Consider the following 20,390-nt stretch of genomic DNA (forward strand, 5'->3'; position numbering starts at 1 on the left):
TCTTGACATACAAAAACTGCTTTGAAAATGGCAGCTGACTGCGAGTGGTTGGATACCTGGTCCCAATCTTCAAAGCAACCATTTCAAAGGGAACAAGATCACACAAGTTCATTCCACAGAGCTGGCAATGTTACGGTGGCACTGCTCAGACCACTGTTTTCCTGAGTATGACTGTGGCATAATTAGACCACAATTAGAAGTTTATTAGATTTAATTCAGAATTTTAAACCCTGACTCTGAAGTCATCTCAGTGTTTAAAGAAGTCCTAAACTGCAGATGAATCACTTGCGTGCCACAAATCTGCTATCAGAGGTCACTGCAGGCATCAGGTGATAGAAGTCCATAAATACATGCAGTCCATTTGTGCAATTTTGCATTGATTGTAACGTCTAAATATTTAAACCTGTTAAGTGCTTAATTGGCAACAAAGCTTTATGCATCTGTCCCCTGGATGAAAACAGAAAGTGTAGAAAAAAAGGCCACAAAAAACTAAAACTATGAGTGAGTTTGTTTTCCCCCCTTCGAGTGAAGTCAGAGCATGAATCGAGTGAACGATCACACCACTGGCCTAAAATATTAATAGCTCATCTCCAGGCGTTAGATTTCACTTGAAGGATGGAGGACAAGAAGACCAAAAAGCAACAATCTAGTTCGGCTAAAAATACATGACAGTCAGGCTGCGGTGGTGTGAGAAGATGAACTGGAGGAAAAATAACCGGATGGATGGACACGTGGATGGAGGATGAACAGATGTGCTACACAATCTGCAGCAAGTCCTGCAGAAAAACAGGTCGCAGAGTTTGACAGGAGGCGTCTGCGCCAAACCATCAATAAATCATTAGTTTATGAATACAGCTGATGGGAATACAGACGATACTGCTTGTGCAAGATTTCCCATGTGACGCCAAAGCATCAGATCAAACAATCCCACAAGTCAGGCACCTGTATACAGGAAGTCAGTATACATGAGCGGATATTAAAAAACAGCAAAGTCAACACCTGTACATGGACCACAGCTTCTAAGTTTTTGACCTTAAAAAAAGATCCACCTTAAAACCCTCTAGTGCAAGAATAAATAAAAATCCGTTTTAGATCAAATGTATGTCCATTAATTAGCCTGAAGTTACAGTATGACCTAAAATATCATCAGATTTTCACACAAGTTGATAAAAAAAGAGCCCAGATAAAACAATTAAATAAAAATCTTAAAGTCTGTCATTTATTTACTGAGGAAAACAGTCAAGTATTTAATATATGTGAGGGGGAAAATTATGTCAACCTTGAAAATAATCAGTAGTTAAAGCTCAGTGGAATACTACCGTAATCAGGTACTCACATCCTGTGTTATCTAAGGAATCTGGTTTTTACAACTCATTTGTGGACGAGAATCGTGGTACGAGCAAAAGATTCCTGAGGACTTTAGAAAAGTTTTTGCTGCTCAACATCTCTAAGGATTTTGAAGTTATTCAGACAGATTGTGTACAAATGGAGGAATGTGAGGAGCATCGTTTCCCTCCACAGGAGAGGCCGACCAACGGTATTACTCAAGGAGCAATACAGCAGTCTGGGAGCCCACAAAGGTTCGTATACATTTGTCACTGATGATATCAGCTGTTGGGACTTGTGTAAAAATATGATGATTATTTGTTATTCTTACTGAGAAATGGAGAAATGTCTTAACACCCCTCTAAATTTAACCAAATGCTGCATTTCCTCCCTTTGTGCCAGGCCTGCTGTAAAGGATCTGTATTTATATCCATGAAGGCATCTTGTTCACCGACATCACTCAGAGTGTTCTCCACTTTGTTGGATGTTGTGAAGGAGATTTTTCACCACGGAAAGAATTCTGTGATCATTAGTTTATTTGTCTTTTTAAGAATGTTGATTTGGAAACTTCTGAAGGTATTTTTCACCTCTTCTGTTCCTATACGAGTGGTGACAGGACTGTAGTGAGTCTGATGTACCCTCAAGTGGCGATATAAGCGGCGGTTGTCACAACGAACGCAGTGACTATAAGCCAGGCTTACCGATGGCCACTGTTCTTTCAAAAGCATTTGAGAAATATCAGAAGTTACGACCTGCTAACACTTCGTTCCAACACGACATCTGAAATGACCAATATGACATGGTGAGAATAGACACACTTCCCTGCAGTTTCTAACAGTGGATTTTTTCCTTAAGCATGCACAGTGTACCAGAATATTTAGTTCATTTCTACCAGAAATGACACAAAACCAAGACAGTGCAGAGGAAATGGCGAGTGTTAGCAGCAGCCCGTCTTCATTGGTTAATCTTTGTTAGTCTGAGAGGAAATGGTAAGAAGACGTAAGAAAGCGCTGTGTGGACAAACACGTGAGAAAAAAAGTACAATATTACAAGAAAACATCACAGTCCGTCTAGCGGTGCACGTAAAAAGGAGGACCTGGTAGAAACACAGTGTTAGAATAATCCAGCAATGCCTTATGAAGCCCGAACAGACAACAATCGACCTGTGAATGTGTGAAATGTCCAAGAGTCGTCTTTTATGTCATGTTCACTGGCAAACACTTTGGCAGAATTATTAAAATCCACCAGTGATCAAGACCGAAGACTCTTTGGGTTACATGAATTTAAGGACCATACCAGTGTTTTTGCATGACTTCTTTTCCCCCCAATCAGTGGCAAATAGCAGATATTTTATGTTACCACAAAACTATTTAGCTTTTATATTTAAGTGTGACGAGCTACTCGCTGAAGCTTGAATTTTTCTTTAGATACATACTGCAGTAAAAATCCAGCACAGAGAGCAGAAACTGTGTAATAAATCTAATCTAATTTTTATGTCTGCAAAGGTTTTATGAAATGTGTTTACAGCAGGATTACTCAAAAGGTAATGAATAGATTTGCAAGCACTCATTTTTACACCTGTGTTGATCCAGGAAGTTTTTCTGGAAGGATTCTTTACTATTCTGAGGCAAAAATGGGCATGAAAATTACTCCAGGACTATTAGCTGTGCTTTTCAGACATGGGCTCAATTGGACATTACTGTGTAATCCAACCTCCCAACTAATGTCCGATTCAAATGCATCAGAAATGCATTTTCTCACATGCACCTCAACCGAATAGTGTCTAGAAAAGTTTAGGGCTGTAGTGTATGTCTGAAATTGTCTTTATAAACAAAACGGGAGGGCTAATAGTTTCAAACTGAGGAAGTTATGTGTACCAAAATGCACAAACTGCCCGAATGGCTACCAAAACATAAAAAGAAGACACACAGATTATACACACACAGAAGGATTCTCTGCAAAAGATTATTCTTTAAGTGCTAAATATACAGGTAAGAACCTGTAAGGTCACTTGTATGAAGTTGCTGCTCTGGCTGCTTTTGCTGCAGTGGAACTCACTGATTTGTGCTGCTTAATAAACCCCATCTCTCACTTTATGCAAGTCACTTAAACGTGTTTTTTTTTTACAGTACAAAGAGACATTTTTATTAAAATTTTGATAAGCCAAGAACATATAGTATGGTGTTAGTTACAATAGTGGATGGGAATCATGGGTAATGTTCTGCAGCATGCAAAAACACCGGCATGGCCCTTTACAAAAAACTGATGATCCACCAAAAAATATGAGCATGCACTCATTAACTGGGAGAAACAGATGCATGGCCGTCGCACGACTTTTGACACCACTCCAATGGCTTCACACACTGTCACTGTGCTATCCTGTGAAGCATGCATTAATGAAGAGGGAGGAGGTGGGGGGGGGGGCTGAGGTCTGCGGGGCGTGAGGTTCCTGTGGTTGGTGAACCCACCGCCAAAGGTCATAGAGGCAAAGTAGGAGGAGGAAGAGGAACTTACATCACGGAGACTAGCAGATTTAGAGTCCCCAAGGAGTTGTTAGTATGACAGTGTGGTTCTGGATCAGAGCACAGAGGACAGGGAGGAGGAGATAAAGCCCAGAGGGGAGGAAAGAGGGAGGGGAGGAGAAGGAGGAAAGATAGAGCGGGAAATGTTAATTGGTAAAAATCAAGCAAAGGGGAAGAGATCAAAGAAAAGTCAGGTATGTCGAAGGCAGAAGGCAGAAATAAGGCGGACCACCCAATAAACACACGCACACAGCTTCACTTAAAACCTGGAACTTCTGAAAGGGGAGGAGGGGGGCAGGCCTAGAGACTGGTTGGCAACCACCTGGCAACCACTGGTTGCTAGGGAGTGGTTGCCTGCTGTTGTTAGGTGAAGTCGGTTGCAAAGTGGTATACATCAAAAACCTGGTTTCTTAGCTCGCTAGCTTCTATCTAAATACAATATAGCATGTCCTGACTGTGGGGTTTTGGAAACAAATTAAAACGTACAGCTCTGCTATCACTTCCAGCATAAATGAAGACAGAAAACTAAACAGCAGTGACGTTTGTAGGGTTACTGAAGTTGGGCTAGCTGGTATATAATGATGTGCTACGTGACCGCTAGCGACACAGCTATGTTAGCATAATATAAACAAGCTAACTTTTTTCCCACTCGATAAAAGTTACCGTGAGTGCTGTCAGTGGTCAGAAACAAATGTAATCACATGGCAGGATGCTGTAAAAGGACCAAACTTCAGCCAGGAGAACAACTGAGATAATCCATCCACAATACGAGGTTAGTCATTCATACTGTATACTGCTGCATGGGCTGGGCTGTAGTTACATCCTAAGGTTTTAAAAACTGAGCTTAAATAAATGATTAGCGGTAATAAAAGCCGAGGGAGGTCAACAGTGATCACTGACTGTTTTAGGAGCTTTTTGAGATCAAATAGAAGAAAATACATAACATTAAACATGTTAACAACACAAAAGCCATATTAAACGTAGAATACTTTAGACCCGGAAGTAGGATTCGTCGCGTCATCACTGAACAACCGGATTTCTTTAGTTGCTAAGAAAGTCCCCACTCACAAACTACTCACTAAGTGCTCATGAAGAGTGAACATCAAAGCAAGAGTGCAAAGTTAGAACTAGAAACTGAGACCATTTACTTTCAAAGTAAAGGTTGCACCTTTTTCAGCAGCGAGGCACAAGTTTTACTTTGAAGGTGAAAGGTCTCCACAACTTTTCAGGGTTCATTGAAACTTGATGGTTACCTAGCAAGTTGGTGTCTTTAGTGCACATTGTGGGTGAGTCATGGCAATCTGACAAGCAAAGGAATCACAAGGTTTTTGGTGCGGCACCCTCTTTGTGACCAGTTTAACCTACCTACTGCAAGCAGCAAATCTGGAAAGCACAAGAATGCACGGCAACATTTAGGCTGGGAGCACCTTGTTAGTTTGGCAATGTCATGGTTACGGTCCAGCTTCACCACTCGCAGCCCAGAGAGTCAGTTTTATTGCTAACTGTGACTAGAATAGATATTAAAAGCTTACATCTTTAAAAAAACCTCACAAAATATATTTATTCAAAATAAAGAAAGAGGAATAGAAAAGAAATGTGTGAAATTGAGCATTAAAGAGCAGCCTGGATTACTTCCAAACTGTCCTTAACAGTCAAAACTTTGGGTATAATTAAAATGAGCATCTACCAGTACATGGCTGAAAATAAGGAAAAGCATAAAAGGTCCCTTTCAAACTCATAAGCTCCTCAGGTAATTGATCGAAATGGCCACATTTGTGCAACAGTCACCAGCAGCTCATTCATATCAGCTTATTTACTGCTACCTTTTATTAATTTCTGAATTATAAGACAAAGGCTGCATTAAGACGAGGTTTGCTCCATACTGCCTGCCACTTCAAGAAATAAAAAGTATTTTCTGTGAGTTTGTTCTTACAAAGCAAACAGAGACACCAAAACGAAATCCACATTCATACCTCTTCTAAAAAATTGACATAACGCGTGGTTACGCGCCATCGCAATCCATTACTTTCGTGCTATTATCATGCTGTAATCATTATCCACAGAGTCACAGTTTTGTTTCATGAATGATCGCACGCTCCAGTGCCATTCATAAAGTCACATATCAGACTGTAATCTTGCTCCTGCACATCAGTGAACAGCAGCAGGTGAACTCTTGATGTTATTAACCAGCATATGTGCGATTATATTGCTCCCTGTACATGTACACAATTTCAAATATACAACTGGTCTGGGGAACACAGATTTTTTTTTTTACAGCTGTAATGCAGCATGACCTGCTTTTCATAGGTTTTAATCGGTTTATGGAGAGTCAAATATGAGGCGTGCCGGCAGATACTGTAATTATTTCATTCAGGACATATATTAATTAATTAAAAGTCTGTCACATTTTTTGCACGGGTCAGAGAAATGGGTGGTGAAAACAGCCTGAACTGATTTCATCGAGTGAAGTTAGCGCTTTCCCAGGTTTATTTTGGTACGCGGGGGCGGGGATCCAACTCCTTTAAAAACCGGAGCCACTTAAAATTCTGCTTGAACACTTGATTGGAAGGCGCTGCTAATGATTAATTAAGGAACTGTGTAATAGTGATCCCACTCAGATCGCAGTTGTTAGACCATTTATTTCACTTCTCCACTTATCAGAGACATAAATCAGACTTCAGTCGGGCCTCAGTGATGGTTTAAGCACAGAGGTAAAAGCCACACTACAAGGAAGCCACTGCAGCAGAGATGAAAGTACAGAAGAAGAAACCTTCAAGAGTTTCTACATGCAGCGATAAGAGAAAGTTCAGTGTGTTGCAGAGGAGGGTTAAATGTTTTATAACATTACCATTGCATCAGTCAGTGCTTTTGATCTGAGGAAAGAGCATGAACATTTTAGTGATTGTGCACATTTTAAAGGTGAATTCTTGATCATCGTTTGTCTGATTAAACACAGATGTCTTCAGACATTACACGGGAACTCCAAGGCGGTACCATAAGTATCACCGTGTCATAAAACATGGGCCCCACATCACATGAATGATGAAGCGATGAATCCAGTGCATCTGTGTATTTACCTCCATGCATCCTGACTGTCCTCTGTCTGACTCGGTCTGCCTGCTGTTGTCTCTGCCGTGGCTGCTCGGTCCTCCCGCCTGCAGCCTCCTCTCCTCCCTAAAGTTCTGCTCCTGCAGCTTCTTGTTGAGGATGCGGGCTGCGTTTTCAGCCAGCGTGTAGCCCGGCGGGGCCGATAGATCCTGCCGAATGCTCACCACCTCTGGGTTCTTGTCGCCCTGCGTCTCCACTATTAGCTGCACAGGGCTTGGTGAGCGCCCGCGAGCAGGCCGCAGGCATTCCTGCGCGTTCCTGGGGTCTGCAGACAGAGGCCCGTGAGCGGGGCTCGGCTCAGTGGTGGAGGGTGGCGTGGGGCGGGAGCGACTTGGGGACTTATTAAATTTCTGAATGGTGTCATAGACCACAGGGGTGTGGTCGATTATGTTGAAGAGGCTGGACAGCCCATCGTTGATGGTAGTGTGCACAGGGCTGTCGCGAGTGGTGGTGGAGCGGGCCCATGCCGACTCGTTGTTCCCTTTCTGGGGCGTTGTGGGCATGGGGGCGCGGCTGTTATTGGGTAGCTCGGTTTTACTGGACGTGGATGGTTTGCGCTGAAGTTTCGGTGAGCCGTACTTTGGGGAGCAGCAGGGTCGCTCGAACTTGCTCTGGACCACAGGAGAGTACTGAACTTTCCTTGTGTTGCGTGATGGGGACGAGATGGGCGTGTTGCCACCTTTCGGGGTGAGGCAGCGGTGGGGGCTGCTGGTCAGGTTCCTCAGCAGGTCTGTCTGCAGACCCACGCTGATGGTTTGGGTGGTCTGAGTCCCTCTTGTGGTGAATCCGTTGGTCTGGCAGGCGGTGTCCCGGACAACAGGCCCCGGTGGAGAGCGGATGGCGTTCCTCACAGAGATGGCCACCTCCTTCATGTCGTCACTCATGTTTCTGGAGAGCTGAAGATCCAGAGAGGATGCATAGCCCACTGTGGGGCAGATAGGAGACTGACTAGGAGAAGTCCGTAGTCCTCCACCCTCCAGAAGGCAAGGCCACCTTGCACTGCTGAACACTTCATCCGGCCCACTGGCACCCACCCCAGCCTCCACTCCTCCCCTTGCTTTGGTCCCCTTTGCATACAGGAAATCGGGATCCTGGGCAGTGGTGTGCTCAGCTGCCCCGGGTCTGGTGGGGCTGTGGAGGATGTGCACCCCGTAGTGCTCCACTCCCACCCCTGCTGCTGCTGCTCCATTGCCTCTCAGTGGGGACTTGTGGCAGTGCTCAGGGCTGCTCAGGGTGCTGGTGGTCAGGGTGGCGCTGGTGGTGAGGAACCAGGAAGCGGGTTGGAATGGACCAGGAACGGCCTCTCCTTCCCGGGCCTCTGTTGATTTGTCTGTCCACACTTCCCGCAACAGTCCCGGACCAGAGGTGGCTGACGGGAAGTCCCAGCCCTTATTGTTGAACTCCTCGATGTACTTGAGATCATCTGGAGACAGAGGCGGGGTGACGTCGTCTTGGCCCTGATCGCCATGACGCGTCTTGTCAGGGAGGAACGGTGAGCTGTCCATTAACCGCTGGAAGTCGCTCATGGAGCACACCGACTTGGCTCTGGACACACGCGCACACACACACACGCACACACACACACACAGAGATCATTAACTACAGCTAAAGTCAAATGTCTCAAACTGATCTTCATAACATCTCCTTTATTTTCCCACAAAAAACCCCCAAAAATCTGTGGCTGCTTTTTTTTTTTTTTTTTTTTTTTTTTACAAAGGAACTCGGTCGGTGTTTTAAAACTTTGTGAATTATTTAACAGCGTAGTGAGCTGGATCTCATCGCTGCCATAAAAGAACAATCACCAGTCTCCCCGTCACTAGAACAGAATCAGCAGGGCCGATCAGTACGTACGAGCAAGAAAGTACTGCAGGAGGCCGGATAATCTGCAGCCAGTTAGTTATTGGTTAAAAATTTACAGCAGACTTTACAATACTCCAGCTTTTTGAACTCAGTTTAACATAATTCTGTCTCTGGTGGTTACCTGAGCAGACTCCCACCCTCCCTCATCTTGTCTTCTGAGTAAGCAGCAGCATCTTCTCTCTCCGAAATCTCATTTAGGGCCTGAAAGGCAACAGACACAACAGTTAAAACATGTTGAGGGAAGGGGGTTCAGTGCATAACCCTATTTAATCTAAATATTGTGGAATTTTGGCTCACTTGTGCAACACAGTTTAGAGAAGTAAGTGCATCTTCTCCTGGAAACAGACACTGAATGATAAATTTGTGCTTCTTAGATTTTAATATACTTTTAAATATAACCTCTTAAAATCTAAACTGGTGTTTGTGAATAATGTTTCACACTTCATAGCTAAATGAACTAATAAATATAAAACAATGAAAGAAGAAATGAAACACACGTATTAATGAAGATTACGCTATCAACTAAAATGAAAACATAACATAACTTGTTTTTACCTTTATTTTAGATTCAAATTTACATTAAGATGAATTTTCATTAGTAACAGCTCAAAATCTAAGGAAGATGTTTTTTCACATAGTGTCGCTATCACACACATGCACAAATTTTCCTTTGTCTCTTCAAAGGTCATATTGAACTCATACAGATGTGCGTTACCTCCTTCATACAGGGAAACCTCTTCTCACTCTCCAGTCTGGAGGGTGGAGGGACCTCCGGTCCACTCATGGGGTCCAGAGACAGTGCGTCCAGGAACAGGTTGTCTGCTGAGCCTTTGAGCCCCATCGCAGCCCCCTGCTCCTCCAGAATGGCCTCGGAGTCAGAGTGGGAACGTGTGGGGGGCATCAGGACAGGTGTAGCCGTACAGGGGGAGCGGGGGGTGTGAGGCGACCGGGGAGCCTGGCAGGGACTGTCCTGAGGTGAAAACATGCCTCTGTAGGATGTGCTGCCATCTTTAACGTCAGAGCCCTCACCTCGCCGAGAGTTAAGTTCCCTCTGCATCTGCATGAAGTACGACACATGTGCTGGATAAGAGTCTGGGAGCTTATTACCTGTAAATGCAGCGAGCGCAGTCATCAAACATAATAAAACTGTAATTACTAAATGTGTCAGGACAATTTTAAACAAATATAAGCGGAATAAATATGCGAAAAAGGTTTGAGTTGTGTCTCTTTCCTGATGCTCCTTTTTCAGACGCACAGTGTTAAGCGTATATTCATGATGTGCTGATCTCATTAATTTTTATTTTCTTTTTTTATGCAAAAATTAAATTTTTACCACGTGACATATTTTATTTATGGGATAATAAAATCCAATTAAGAAGCTAAACTAAAAGAACAGCTTGATATTTTGGAAAACACTGGCATGTGCTGAGTGTTCAATGAAGAATGACACAGATCTCATGTGTGCATGCCAAGTTTAAACCAACTGAGGTGCCAAACAGTAACACAGACTGGCAGAACCACAGAGACCAGCCGGCCTAAGTTTGTACAAAGGTATAAAAAAAGCAATCTGACTTTTTACTCTATGTATGCTAAGCTAATCAGCTGCTAGTGAAAGTGGCACATTTGCCATAATGAATCTTGAGGTCGATGATTAAGAATTTTAAAAGCTCTACAGCTTTATATCAGATAATATACAAGTTTTTTTCTTTTCATGAGCAGCAAACAGATTTTTATTTGACATCAAGTTCCCTTAAAATTAATTTTGAAGAGTGATCTTTAGACACACCTCTCTGAGACATGAAACATTGCCACTGCGTGGTTTTAACCAAGCTCATCCATTCACCCTACTGGCTCCTTCACAGGTTTAGCACTATAAAGCATGCAAAACCTCTCATGTGGTCCTGCAGTCAAGGGAAGTGTGCAAAAAAAGCTCCCATTTTAAAATGCACAACTTTAGTGCAGAAAGTTGTCCGATCACATGTTAGTGCACTCGGAGTGCTGGACCCGTGCCTGGATACAAGGGAGGGTTTCATCAGAAAGGCTACATCTGTACATGGATGCAGCTTGTCTGTCATTATTAGTTGATAGTACACAGCACTCAACTCTCTCATTAAATCTAGCTCAAAAAACAAAACAAAACAAAACAAAAATAAAAAACAGAAATAAGCCAACCTGGTGATGCTATGATGCCTAAATCGAGGCTCCAAAATGGGAATTCCCATTAAAGTGTATCTATCCTTTAATTTAGCTTCTTCTGCTCCTTTTAGGGGTCACTTCCCTCTCACCCTGTCCCTAGCATCCCTCTGTCACACCAACGCTCCTTACCGCCTTCACTACCTCTGCTCCTTGCACATGTACATCTCCATCTGTTCTTCTCATTCACAACCATGTATTCTCTGATCACTCCTCTTCTTTCCAGAACATATCTCCACCTCTCTCTTTTTTTTATTTTATTATCCATTTCTGTTAAGCAGAGGAGGCTTTTACCACACACGCGCTATATTCTTGTGCTCTGTTACTCCAATGTCACTTGCACAGTAATCCACCTGCAGCACTTGAGGTTAAGCACCTTGTTCCTGGCTTGAAGTTTAAGGAAGAACAGCCACATTACTCATTCACTTTCAGCCTGCCAGTCTGAGCAGTTAAGTGGATGTCCTGTGCTTTATAGTTTCCTGCAACATTGCTGAATAATGCATTTCCACCTCCTGCTCTGCATCTCCATTCAGAGGTGCATCAGCAGTTTTTTCCCCCTCTCTGAGCTGGAAAGCGTAAACTATATTCAGAGAGGTATATTCCTGTCCCCTGGTCTGAATGATAATACGCTCACACACACATCATATTAATCAGTGTGTAGTTCTACTTCCTGCCCTGAACATCAAAACGCAAAAAGTGCAATGCTACAGCTCGTCTAATTAAATCGCACAAAGGACATAAATTATTCAGTTATGCTCAATTATTGCATCTACTATAATCGCCCTGAGTCCTTTGTCTGGGTTTCTTTCTCTCATTCCTTTATTAAAACACTGATGCAGCAAAAGAAATGCATAAAAAAAATCTATTAGCTATAATTTTGTTGATTGTCTCCCCTTAAAACTTTATTTCTAAAAAGTTTTAAATAGCTTTAGTTTTTCCCTCTTTATCTCCGATGTCTCAGGTCTAAGACTCATGCAAAAGACATTCAGAGCTCACAGAGATTAAATAAAGATTATACGCTGCCATCTTTGCCTAGTCTCCCTCACAAAAGAGGGATATTAGGCAACTCAGATAAACTTTAAGAACTTCTGTCTAGCAGAAATGCCAGGACTCGGATGAATGCAATGATCATAATATAAAAATATGGCAAAATTATAAAAAAAAAAAATTGCTTCATGTTTTCTATGTCAAAGCACAGAAAGCAGTAACGTGACGACGTGCTACAAAAAAAATGATACAAGACCGTCTCTCAAATATGAAGATTTAAAGCTTTTCTCTGTTTTATATCAATGTATAAAAGGAATATTTTGTTTTTTTGCCTGTGAACAAGAGAAAACACGTCTATAAAATGGCATTAACTGTGAAAAATGTTTTGGCTATTTGTAAGAGTTAAGAATTGAAATGTCTGAGTTTTCTTTTAACTTACTTACTGGTCAATAAACTGAACTGCTGATCAGTTATCAGGAAAGTTCGATCCCAGAATGAAACCTGCAACTTCTACTGTTGTTTCTTGATAACGTTCAGCAGGAGGAGCTGCTGAAGTTGTCATGGAGCTGTAAATCTTCACATTTATTTTGGGAAATTGTAGTCCAGTTTAAAGTTAATTTCAAACCTCGTAAACAGATGATTCCAATGATTACATTACAGCAAAGACCTCAGATTGAGTCAAATCTTTCCTTCTTTGCCATTATTACCACTACTATTCTGTCTATTTTTACTCCCGCCCTTCTCTCACCCTCTCCATCTTCCGGTGGAGCTCCCGCATACTGCTGTCCCACTCCTGCCGCTCCCTGTCGAAGTGCTCCAGGAGATCGACCCTCTCCTGGTTCCACCTCTTCTCTCCGTGCTGCAGCTTCCAGCGCAGATCCAGCGACGTGTTGTGGCTCTCGGCAAGCAGACGACGATGCTCCTCGCGCTCCAGCTTCAGGGCCCACTCGGTGTCTGCAGCTGGCTCCCCTTCGCCTCCCTGCGCTTCACCTCGCACCTTACCTTGCTCCTCCTCCTCCAGCTGGTCGAAGATGAGACACAAATATTGAAAAGAGACGATAAATAAAAAACACAGAAAAAGAGAAAATACCAGAGAATAGTAAAAGTCTCTGCAGTGGCAGTTTGCTGTTAAATTTTTGATAGCATTTCTGTTTAATTTGGCTTTAACGTTATTAACATGAAGGCAAAACACTTATTACAAAACCATCCTACTGTTTTGTAATTTCTGTGAAAGACTGCTTTAATTTTAGAGCACAACATTTGTAAATAGAAAGTTTTCAGACAATTAAAAGATCTTCTTCCAAACTTTCTGTCAGTTCAGTAACATACAAACGTGAGTGCAGCCAAGCAGGTCACCAAACCACAAAATAATAAATCAATGTCAAAACAGAACAGAAAAACGAATGAAAAGGCGTTGGCTGAAACAAACGCTCACTCTCACACTACGAATGATCGACACGTGCGGACGAGCCAACAATTAAACGGCTCACTGGGACTGATCGGTGTCATTTTGCAATGCTGAAAATCACAGTGTTATGCCAGCAGCAGCATACGTGTTAGATGAAGATGTAAACAGACGCTGTAGTCTTTAATAAGTAAGAGAAAACTTTTACAATGCAAATTTTTGTTTGAATCCTAATCAACAAAGGAAGATTTTAGGCATGACATTGGTTCAAAGAGCAGCTTGAAGAAATAAAAGAGTAGTCGATAAAAACCTTTGGGAAATTTAAGAGAATCAATATCACTTTCAGGCTTCTATTATACATACTTGTAGCCAGAAGACGGTTTGCTTAGCTTAGAATAAAACTGAAAAGATAGGGAATGTAGGTTGATCCTGAGAGCTCAGAGCTCAGTGCATTTCAAATTGAAAAAAAAAAAAAAAACGAAACAAAAGCTAATTAAGAACTCTTTACCACATCTTCCTACAGGACAAAAATAAATAAAATTAAACAAAACAACTATATTATCATATTTTCAGTGCTTCCTAGAAACATTTTACTCTTGTATGTATCAAAAAAAACTGACGACAGTCTTCTCTAACTTTATATTCCTTGTGTTTTGTCCGTTTACTCGGGCTGTAGCAGTATTCAACAGCCTGTTATCAAAGTTCTGCTGAACTGAGGGTGAAAGTCACCAAACACAGAAGTTAAAAAAAAGGACGAGGCAGAGAGAAAATTAAAAGTAGCAGAAGGCTTTTCACTTTTCTCTCACTGCACTGCGGCTCTGGGTCCTTCTCCAAAGCATTGCTGCTCACTCACCTAATCAACACAACAAAGCAGCACGGTTCTTGTGCCGGTCCAACTCTTCCCACTTTTCACGCTGAACTCTTTATCGTTACACAATTACTGTGCAGACATGCAGGTGAGAATGATCTTCTTTTATAACTTAAGGGCCAAATAAAAGGGTAAAATGGCACGATAAGCGATAAAAACCATCCACTTTATTGCCCAGGTGAGGCTGGAGCCTAACCCAGCTGTCACGGATCGAGAGGTGGGGGTATCCCCCGGACAGGTCACAGGTCTGAGGGGGGTCCAATCAATCAGTCACTCTCACCTTCACACTTAATTTCAATTTAGAATTGCTATCTAACCTAAAGTAGCCGGAGAAAACCCACATAGGAACAAGGTGGAACAAGCAAACACCACACCTGGATCTGAACCAAGGACCTTCTTGCTGCTAGGTGACTTTTTCCCAACTTAAAACCAGTTCAAATTAATTAAAATGAATTGAATCTCTGCTGTACACAGAGAAATGACAAGAGAGGATGACGAAGCGGTTATTCTGCAGCAGGCAGAGACAGTTCAAACCTGAATTTATATGTCTAACCACACAATAGCGGGGAGGGGGGGGAGGAAGAAGAAGGGAATCAGGCATTCTGCAGATTCTTCAAAGCTGCAGAACAACGAGAGGGAAGCTTCTCTTTCTGCAGAGCGGAGCTTTGTAGTCTTCAGACATGCTTTCATTCCAAGACATAATGGTACAAAGAGTCTGCAGCAGGAGAGTCGTGCACACGGACCTCCTCAAACACGAGCTTCCGTTCTCTCATTCACAAATATTTGCCTTGTAGGCTTTTTATCTGTTTTAAACCTGCCTAATTTGACACCGGAGGAGACGATGAGTACACTTAGAGCTGCTGAATGAATTCTATAAGTCAGATTCTATAATTCTATAAGTCTATTAATACAGGCAGCTCTGTAGGGGCGAGCAGGTGGCCAGACCGGAGCATGAAACAGGAGGCAGCGTAAGCAATAACATAATCACTGGTTATGTCCACAGGTGAGAGCAATTTCCAATTCGACTCTGGTCTACTGGGCTGTATAATAATCCTGAATGAGAAGTATATTTCTAAAGTCCTAATAAGTGAAGCAAGTAAAGAACTCTGCACAGTTATCAGAGCAAATAAGTACATTAGTTCCCACTGTGGCCTTCAGCGACCTCTCCTCTGTGGAAGGATTGAACCGTGTAAGAGATTTACAGATTAAAAGCACAAGAGTTAAAAAGATAATCTTCCTCCTTTGACTCGAGCCTCTTAATTGGTTCCCAAAGCTGCAGTTTCCTTTAAAAAAAAAAATCAGCTCAGGCTGATAAGAGACACTTCTCCACCCACCAAGGGTTTCAAATTTTTAGCTCTCAGCAAAGTGGTCAGAGAGGACATTCAGGACCCGGTTCGATTCTCAACGGGAAAGAAAGTTTTAGATTTCCCGCGCGGCGACAGCGAGGTACCCACAGAGACGCACGCAAAGAAAACACACTCAGCAAACGCTGCCAAACAAATGTGCTGCTTCTCAGAATAAAGTTGCTGTTTATTTCGCCTCATGTGAGATTTAAACGATTTAATTATGTTTGACCTTTAATAACAGTTTTTCTTAGAAACACGCTGTGAACACAATCCCGACACTTCAGTCAGAGAACTGCTTTTCAAAATGACAGATTTGTTGCAGCAGAGTTCCCCGCTTCCTTTGAATCTGTTACAACAAAATTTAGGAGTGATTGATGACTAATTATCTCCTCTGAGCCTACAGATGGGAGCTGGGAGGGAATCAAACAACAGGTATCTTAATTAGACCGCCAGACTGTGAGGGGAGTTTTGAAAAATGACATCAGAAGAGTAAGCCATCGATCTAGATACGTATACCTCAAACGTTTCCCTTTTTAAACCCTATAAAGTTTGAACCATGAAATAATACCCAAAAAATTATAATTTCTTGAAACTTGAGTTTTTACTGAATCTTCTGACAAATGAAAAAGAAAAAAAATATCAGTTTGCAAATATGAGTTTTAATTTAGATCTTTTTTTGCTACAGCCAGCAGTTTTGTGTAATTTATTGCTTAAAAATTTGTTGTGCAATTTGTTCAGGTTTTCCAAGGAAAAGAAAATGACACTGATGCTATAGGGGTCTCAAAACCTCACAAAAACACACGGATTAAAACGATACTCGTGGCTTTAGAGCAGGGGTCCCCAATCCCAGTCCACGAGGGCCGGTGTCCCTGCAGGTTTTAGATGTGTCCTTGTCCCACCACAGCTGATGTCAATGGATAAATAACCTTCTTAACATGTCTTGAAGTTCTCCAGAGGCCTGGTAATGAACTAATCATGTGATTCAGGTGTGTTGACCCAGGGTGAGATCTAAAACCTGCAGGGGCACCGGCCCCCGTAGACTGGGATTGGGGACCCCTGCTTTAGAGGGGTAGGTCCATTACTCGCTCTTTTAGCTTCTGCCCTCCACCAAGTCATAAAGAAAATATGTGGCTCACCAATCAGCTGGTTTTAAAAGTGCTTTTATAACAAACCTTTACATTTTTATAAAACACTAATTACCTCCTCTAAGGAAGTGACTGGTTTAGATCAGGGTTGCCAAACTCGTTTTACATCGTGGGCTACATACGGGCCACTTTGATGTGAAGTGGGTCATATCAGTGAAGCTACATGATAAACGTGTAAAGGTAACAGAAAATGTCCTTGTATTTTTGGGTAGTATGGATTCCACTATAAGATGGGGGTCTTTACTAATGCAAAAAGCTGTTAAAAAATATGAAAATACAGTTAAAAGTTCAAAATCTATGCACTCCATATGTTTTTTAAAGCTGTCCAATGGGCCAAATTTGGAGTTGTTGCTGGGCAGATTCTAGCCCTCGAGCTAAACCAGGAGTGTTAACCATCTATAATCCTCCTAACAGACAGATTTACAAAGACTTTTATCGAAGATTAACTTCTGGAAACAATCTAATTTAATTTTGGAAGAATTATTTATTACTTTATTAGCGAGGTGCAGATTTTATTTTCTATTGGGATGTCTCATTATTCAGCAAATATAAAATGATAAATGGACTGGTACTGACATGATGCTTTTCTACTCAATTAGTTTGTGAGAAAGCAGTCCAAGTGCTTTCTTACTACGAGCCTTATCCACCCATTCACACGCTAACACACACGATCCCTTCAATATCTCGGCCCAAGGTACTCCGACATGCAGACTGAGGAGGCTTGTGACATTAGCAGACCTGAGCCACATGCGTCTTTGCTATAATCCACACTAGATTTACACTTACAGATTCGCTAATCCACCACAATCTGGCATTAAAATTGTCAGACAGTCGGTTTCAGACAGCATACAGCACTGTGTAAACGGCTTCCTCATCATTTTATTTATTGCTCTGCCAGACAGCAGCCATGCTATCACACAGGGCTTTGCCAACAACAGTTTTCTTTTTTGAGCCATTTGATTAGCCAAAACTAATCAGATACGTCGATCCGTTACTAAAACTGGTCTTTTTAATAGTTAATAGTTGATGCAGGAAAGCATGCTTTAGCAAATAAAACTAGATGTGTTTGTTATATCAGCAGACTTCAGCATTTATGACACCAACACAAACATCAGGTTACACACAGCCATGTCATTTTTAGATGAGGATGGTATACTTTCAAAGTACAAAGCACTTCTATCTCATTAGGAATATGAATGAGTGCTTTAACAGCTGTTTTCAGTTCTGTAAGATGTGCACAGAGTCACACTGAACAATTAGGCTCAAAGCTGAATTAATTAGTTTGCGCAAAGACAGATTATATCCATTGTGCAGTGCCAAGAGTGTGATTCATCATTATTTCCTTGGATGCGGTTCTTTTTTTAAATTTAATCGGTGAGGAGAGATTATGAATGTTCGTTTGTTTGTCAGATGTGATATGGTTTAAGACACTATTTAGAGTTATTATTCATTCCAGCGCTTTACTTTCAAATCAGAAAACTGGCCAAAGAGGAGCAGTGAGCTCACAGGTAGAAAAAAGGGAAAACAAAACAGGTTTTCTCTGAGTGCAAAAAGGCAAAAAAAAAAAAAGCAGATTGTGTCCTGTCCCTTTAAAGGTGGGTGCTGAGACGCCATCTGTACCTGGGCGACATGGCACTTCATCTCTGCCCACTTGACCTCCCAGGCGGCTTTGTCATTGGCGTAGGATTGCTGCAGTTGGCATCGCCGCGCCTCCTCCTCCCGCAGCTCCTCTCGAAACTCCTCCAGCAGCGTCCGCAAGACCTGCAGCACTCGACGTGTCTCGCCGAACTGCACGAACAGGATGTAGACAAAACAATCATCAGAAACACACATTGGGCAAACTGTGAACGAACACACTCAGAATCCTTATCTTGAAAACTGTGATTCGTTCAACCCGCGTCCTTTTTTCTCTGAATCACCTCGGGATGAACCTGCTTTGTGAGCGTTTTATAAAATCATTTTTACTTTTCTTCTTGAGGTGTCAATACAGCGCTGCCGGATCTGAGAACATAACATGAGCGCAATAGTTGCAAACTATTGTTTGCTTGAGTCTTCTATAGTTCATTTTTTTATTTATGTTTTTAGGGTAAATAATACCAAAACAAAGATAAGATGAAAAAAGTATCCAAAGACTGAGGCTCTCATTATAAAAGGAATATAAATAGCTGTGCTTTTACCTTTCTAGCATACTCTATATAACAGAAGTCAAACTCATTTTAATTAATGAGCCACAGGCAGCCCAATATGATCCTAAGTGGGCCATGTCAGAGAATTTCTTGCACAGTAAACTCATAATTTTCCCATTGCTTTTAGTGTAAAACAATAAAAAATGTTCAAATTTAATGAAGAACCCATCTACGGAGTACATGATGAATGATCTGAGAAAAGAACCTGACATGTTTTTCCCATATTAGCCCCAGAACTGAATTTAAAATCTTGATCTCGACTCCATCATATTGTTAAGACTTACTAGTATCATATTTTCCCAATAGGGCTCTTCCCTCTCAGACTGCAGGCTTACTTGTGGTTTCTGGAGTTTCTAAAAGTAGAATGGGAGGAAGAGCCTTCAGCTATCAGGAACAAACTCCCAGTTTGGATTTAGGACACAGATATCCCTCTCTACTTTTAGGATGAGACATAAAAGTTTCCTTTCTGATAACACGTAAAGTTAGTCCTGGAACTGATTCTGAGTCTGATTTAATCAAGGCTGATCAGCTTTTAGTTATGCTGCTATTGGCTTAGCCTGCTGGTGGATTTCCTGTGATTCAGATTCATCGATCATTTATTTTCTATTCCCCTCTTTTAACTCCCTGTGTGTTCATATCCTTCACAGCTGTTACAGTTTTCATAGTAGTACATTTTCACCCGTACAAGATTAAAAACAAAGGGGCCATTTGACCATTTATATCACTTTCACCAGAAGAGCTCATATCTAGCAGACGTCACAGTCGCAAAAATCATTCAGCCTGGGTTTTGTTTTCTTATGACCTGCTCCTATGCTTCTTCAGACCAGCCACTCCCACCAGTCCTCAGTACATACACCTCCACCTTTGGTAGATTATCTTGATGCCTGACCTTTCAAGCATTCTGTTTTCTTAACCTTTCCTCATACTTTGGGTTCTGCCTCAGCCTGATCCTCCCTGTGCTCCCCGTCTGCCTGTTTTTGTAACCTTGAACCTGTACTATTGAAGTAAAACTCCCTTTCTGCCTTTACAGCCTGCCTCCTGTTGTGCTTGTAAGGCCACAGGATAAAAACAATCAAGGTTTCACAGGTCTCACATTTCTATAACTACAAGAGTGAGCAATCACCTTCACTCAGAAGTCGCTATAAAACACAACAAATTCTACAAGTGAGTTTAATATAAAGAATGAGGACCACGGGCCAAGTTTTAAAGAAATGAATCGGCTCCTATGAAGCATTTCTTTACTTTCCCTTAAATATGTAGGTTGTCACAGCACAATGAGCCACTTTACAACATCATCTACCATTGTGATTTAAAGCTAGTATTATGCTAGCAACAGCAGTGAATTTCTAGCATCAATCTCAGCATCAACAACCAGAAACAGCGATTAAACCTCGTATGAATGACTGAGGAAAGTGGAGAGAATGGAAGATCCTGCCCATGTTTA

General features: G+C 41.9%; 1 protein-coding gene across 6 annotated transcripts in view; it reads right to left on the reverse strand.

Moving 5' to 3' along the window:
- The window catches only part of mtcl1 (microtubule crosslinking factor 1), an 82,744-nt gene that overhangs the window by 2,538 nt on the left and 59,816 nt on the right, over positions 1–20,390 (reverse strand). For 4 of the 6 annotated variants that reach the window (XM_080861232.1, XM_080861231.1, XM_080861230.1 and 1 more), the window contains 5 exons: positions 18,381–18,548; positions 12,745–13,017; positions 9,532–9,873; positions 8,938–9,017; positions 6,926–8,501 (listed from right to left, as the gene is read on the reverse strand). In XM_080861232.1, coding sequence (XP_080717358.1) covers positions 6,926–8,501; positions 8,938–9,017; positions 9,532–9,873; positions 12,745–13,017; positions 18,381–18,548 — 2,439 coding nt within the window. Of the gene's footprint in view, positions 1–3,840; positions 3,899–6,696; positions 6,722–6,925; positions 8,502–8,937; positions 9,018–9,531; positions 9,874–12,744; positions 13,018–18,380; positions 18,549–20,390 lie in introns of all 6 variants that reach the window. The other 2 variants (XM_080861234.1, XM_080861233.1) reach the window with 2 other exon arrangements.

This window comes from Rhamphochromis sp. 'chilingali', assembly GCF_963969265.1.
Source record: "Rhamphochromis sp. 'chilingali' genome assembly, chromosome: 16".
Classification (NCBI taxonomy): Eukaryota; Metazoa; Chordata; class Actinopteri; order Cichliformes; family Cichlidae; genus Rhamphochromis; species Rhamphochromis sp. 'chilingali'.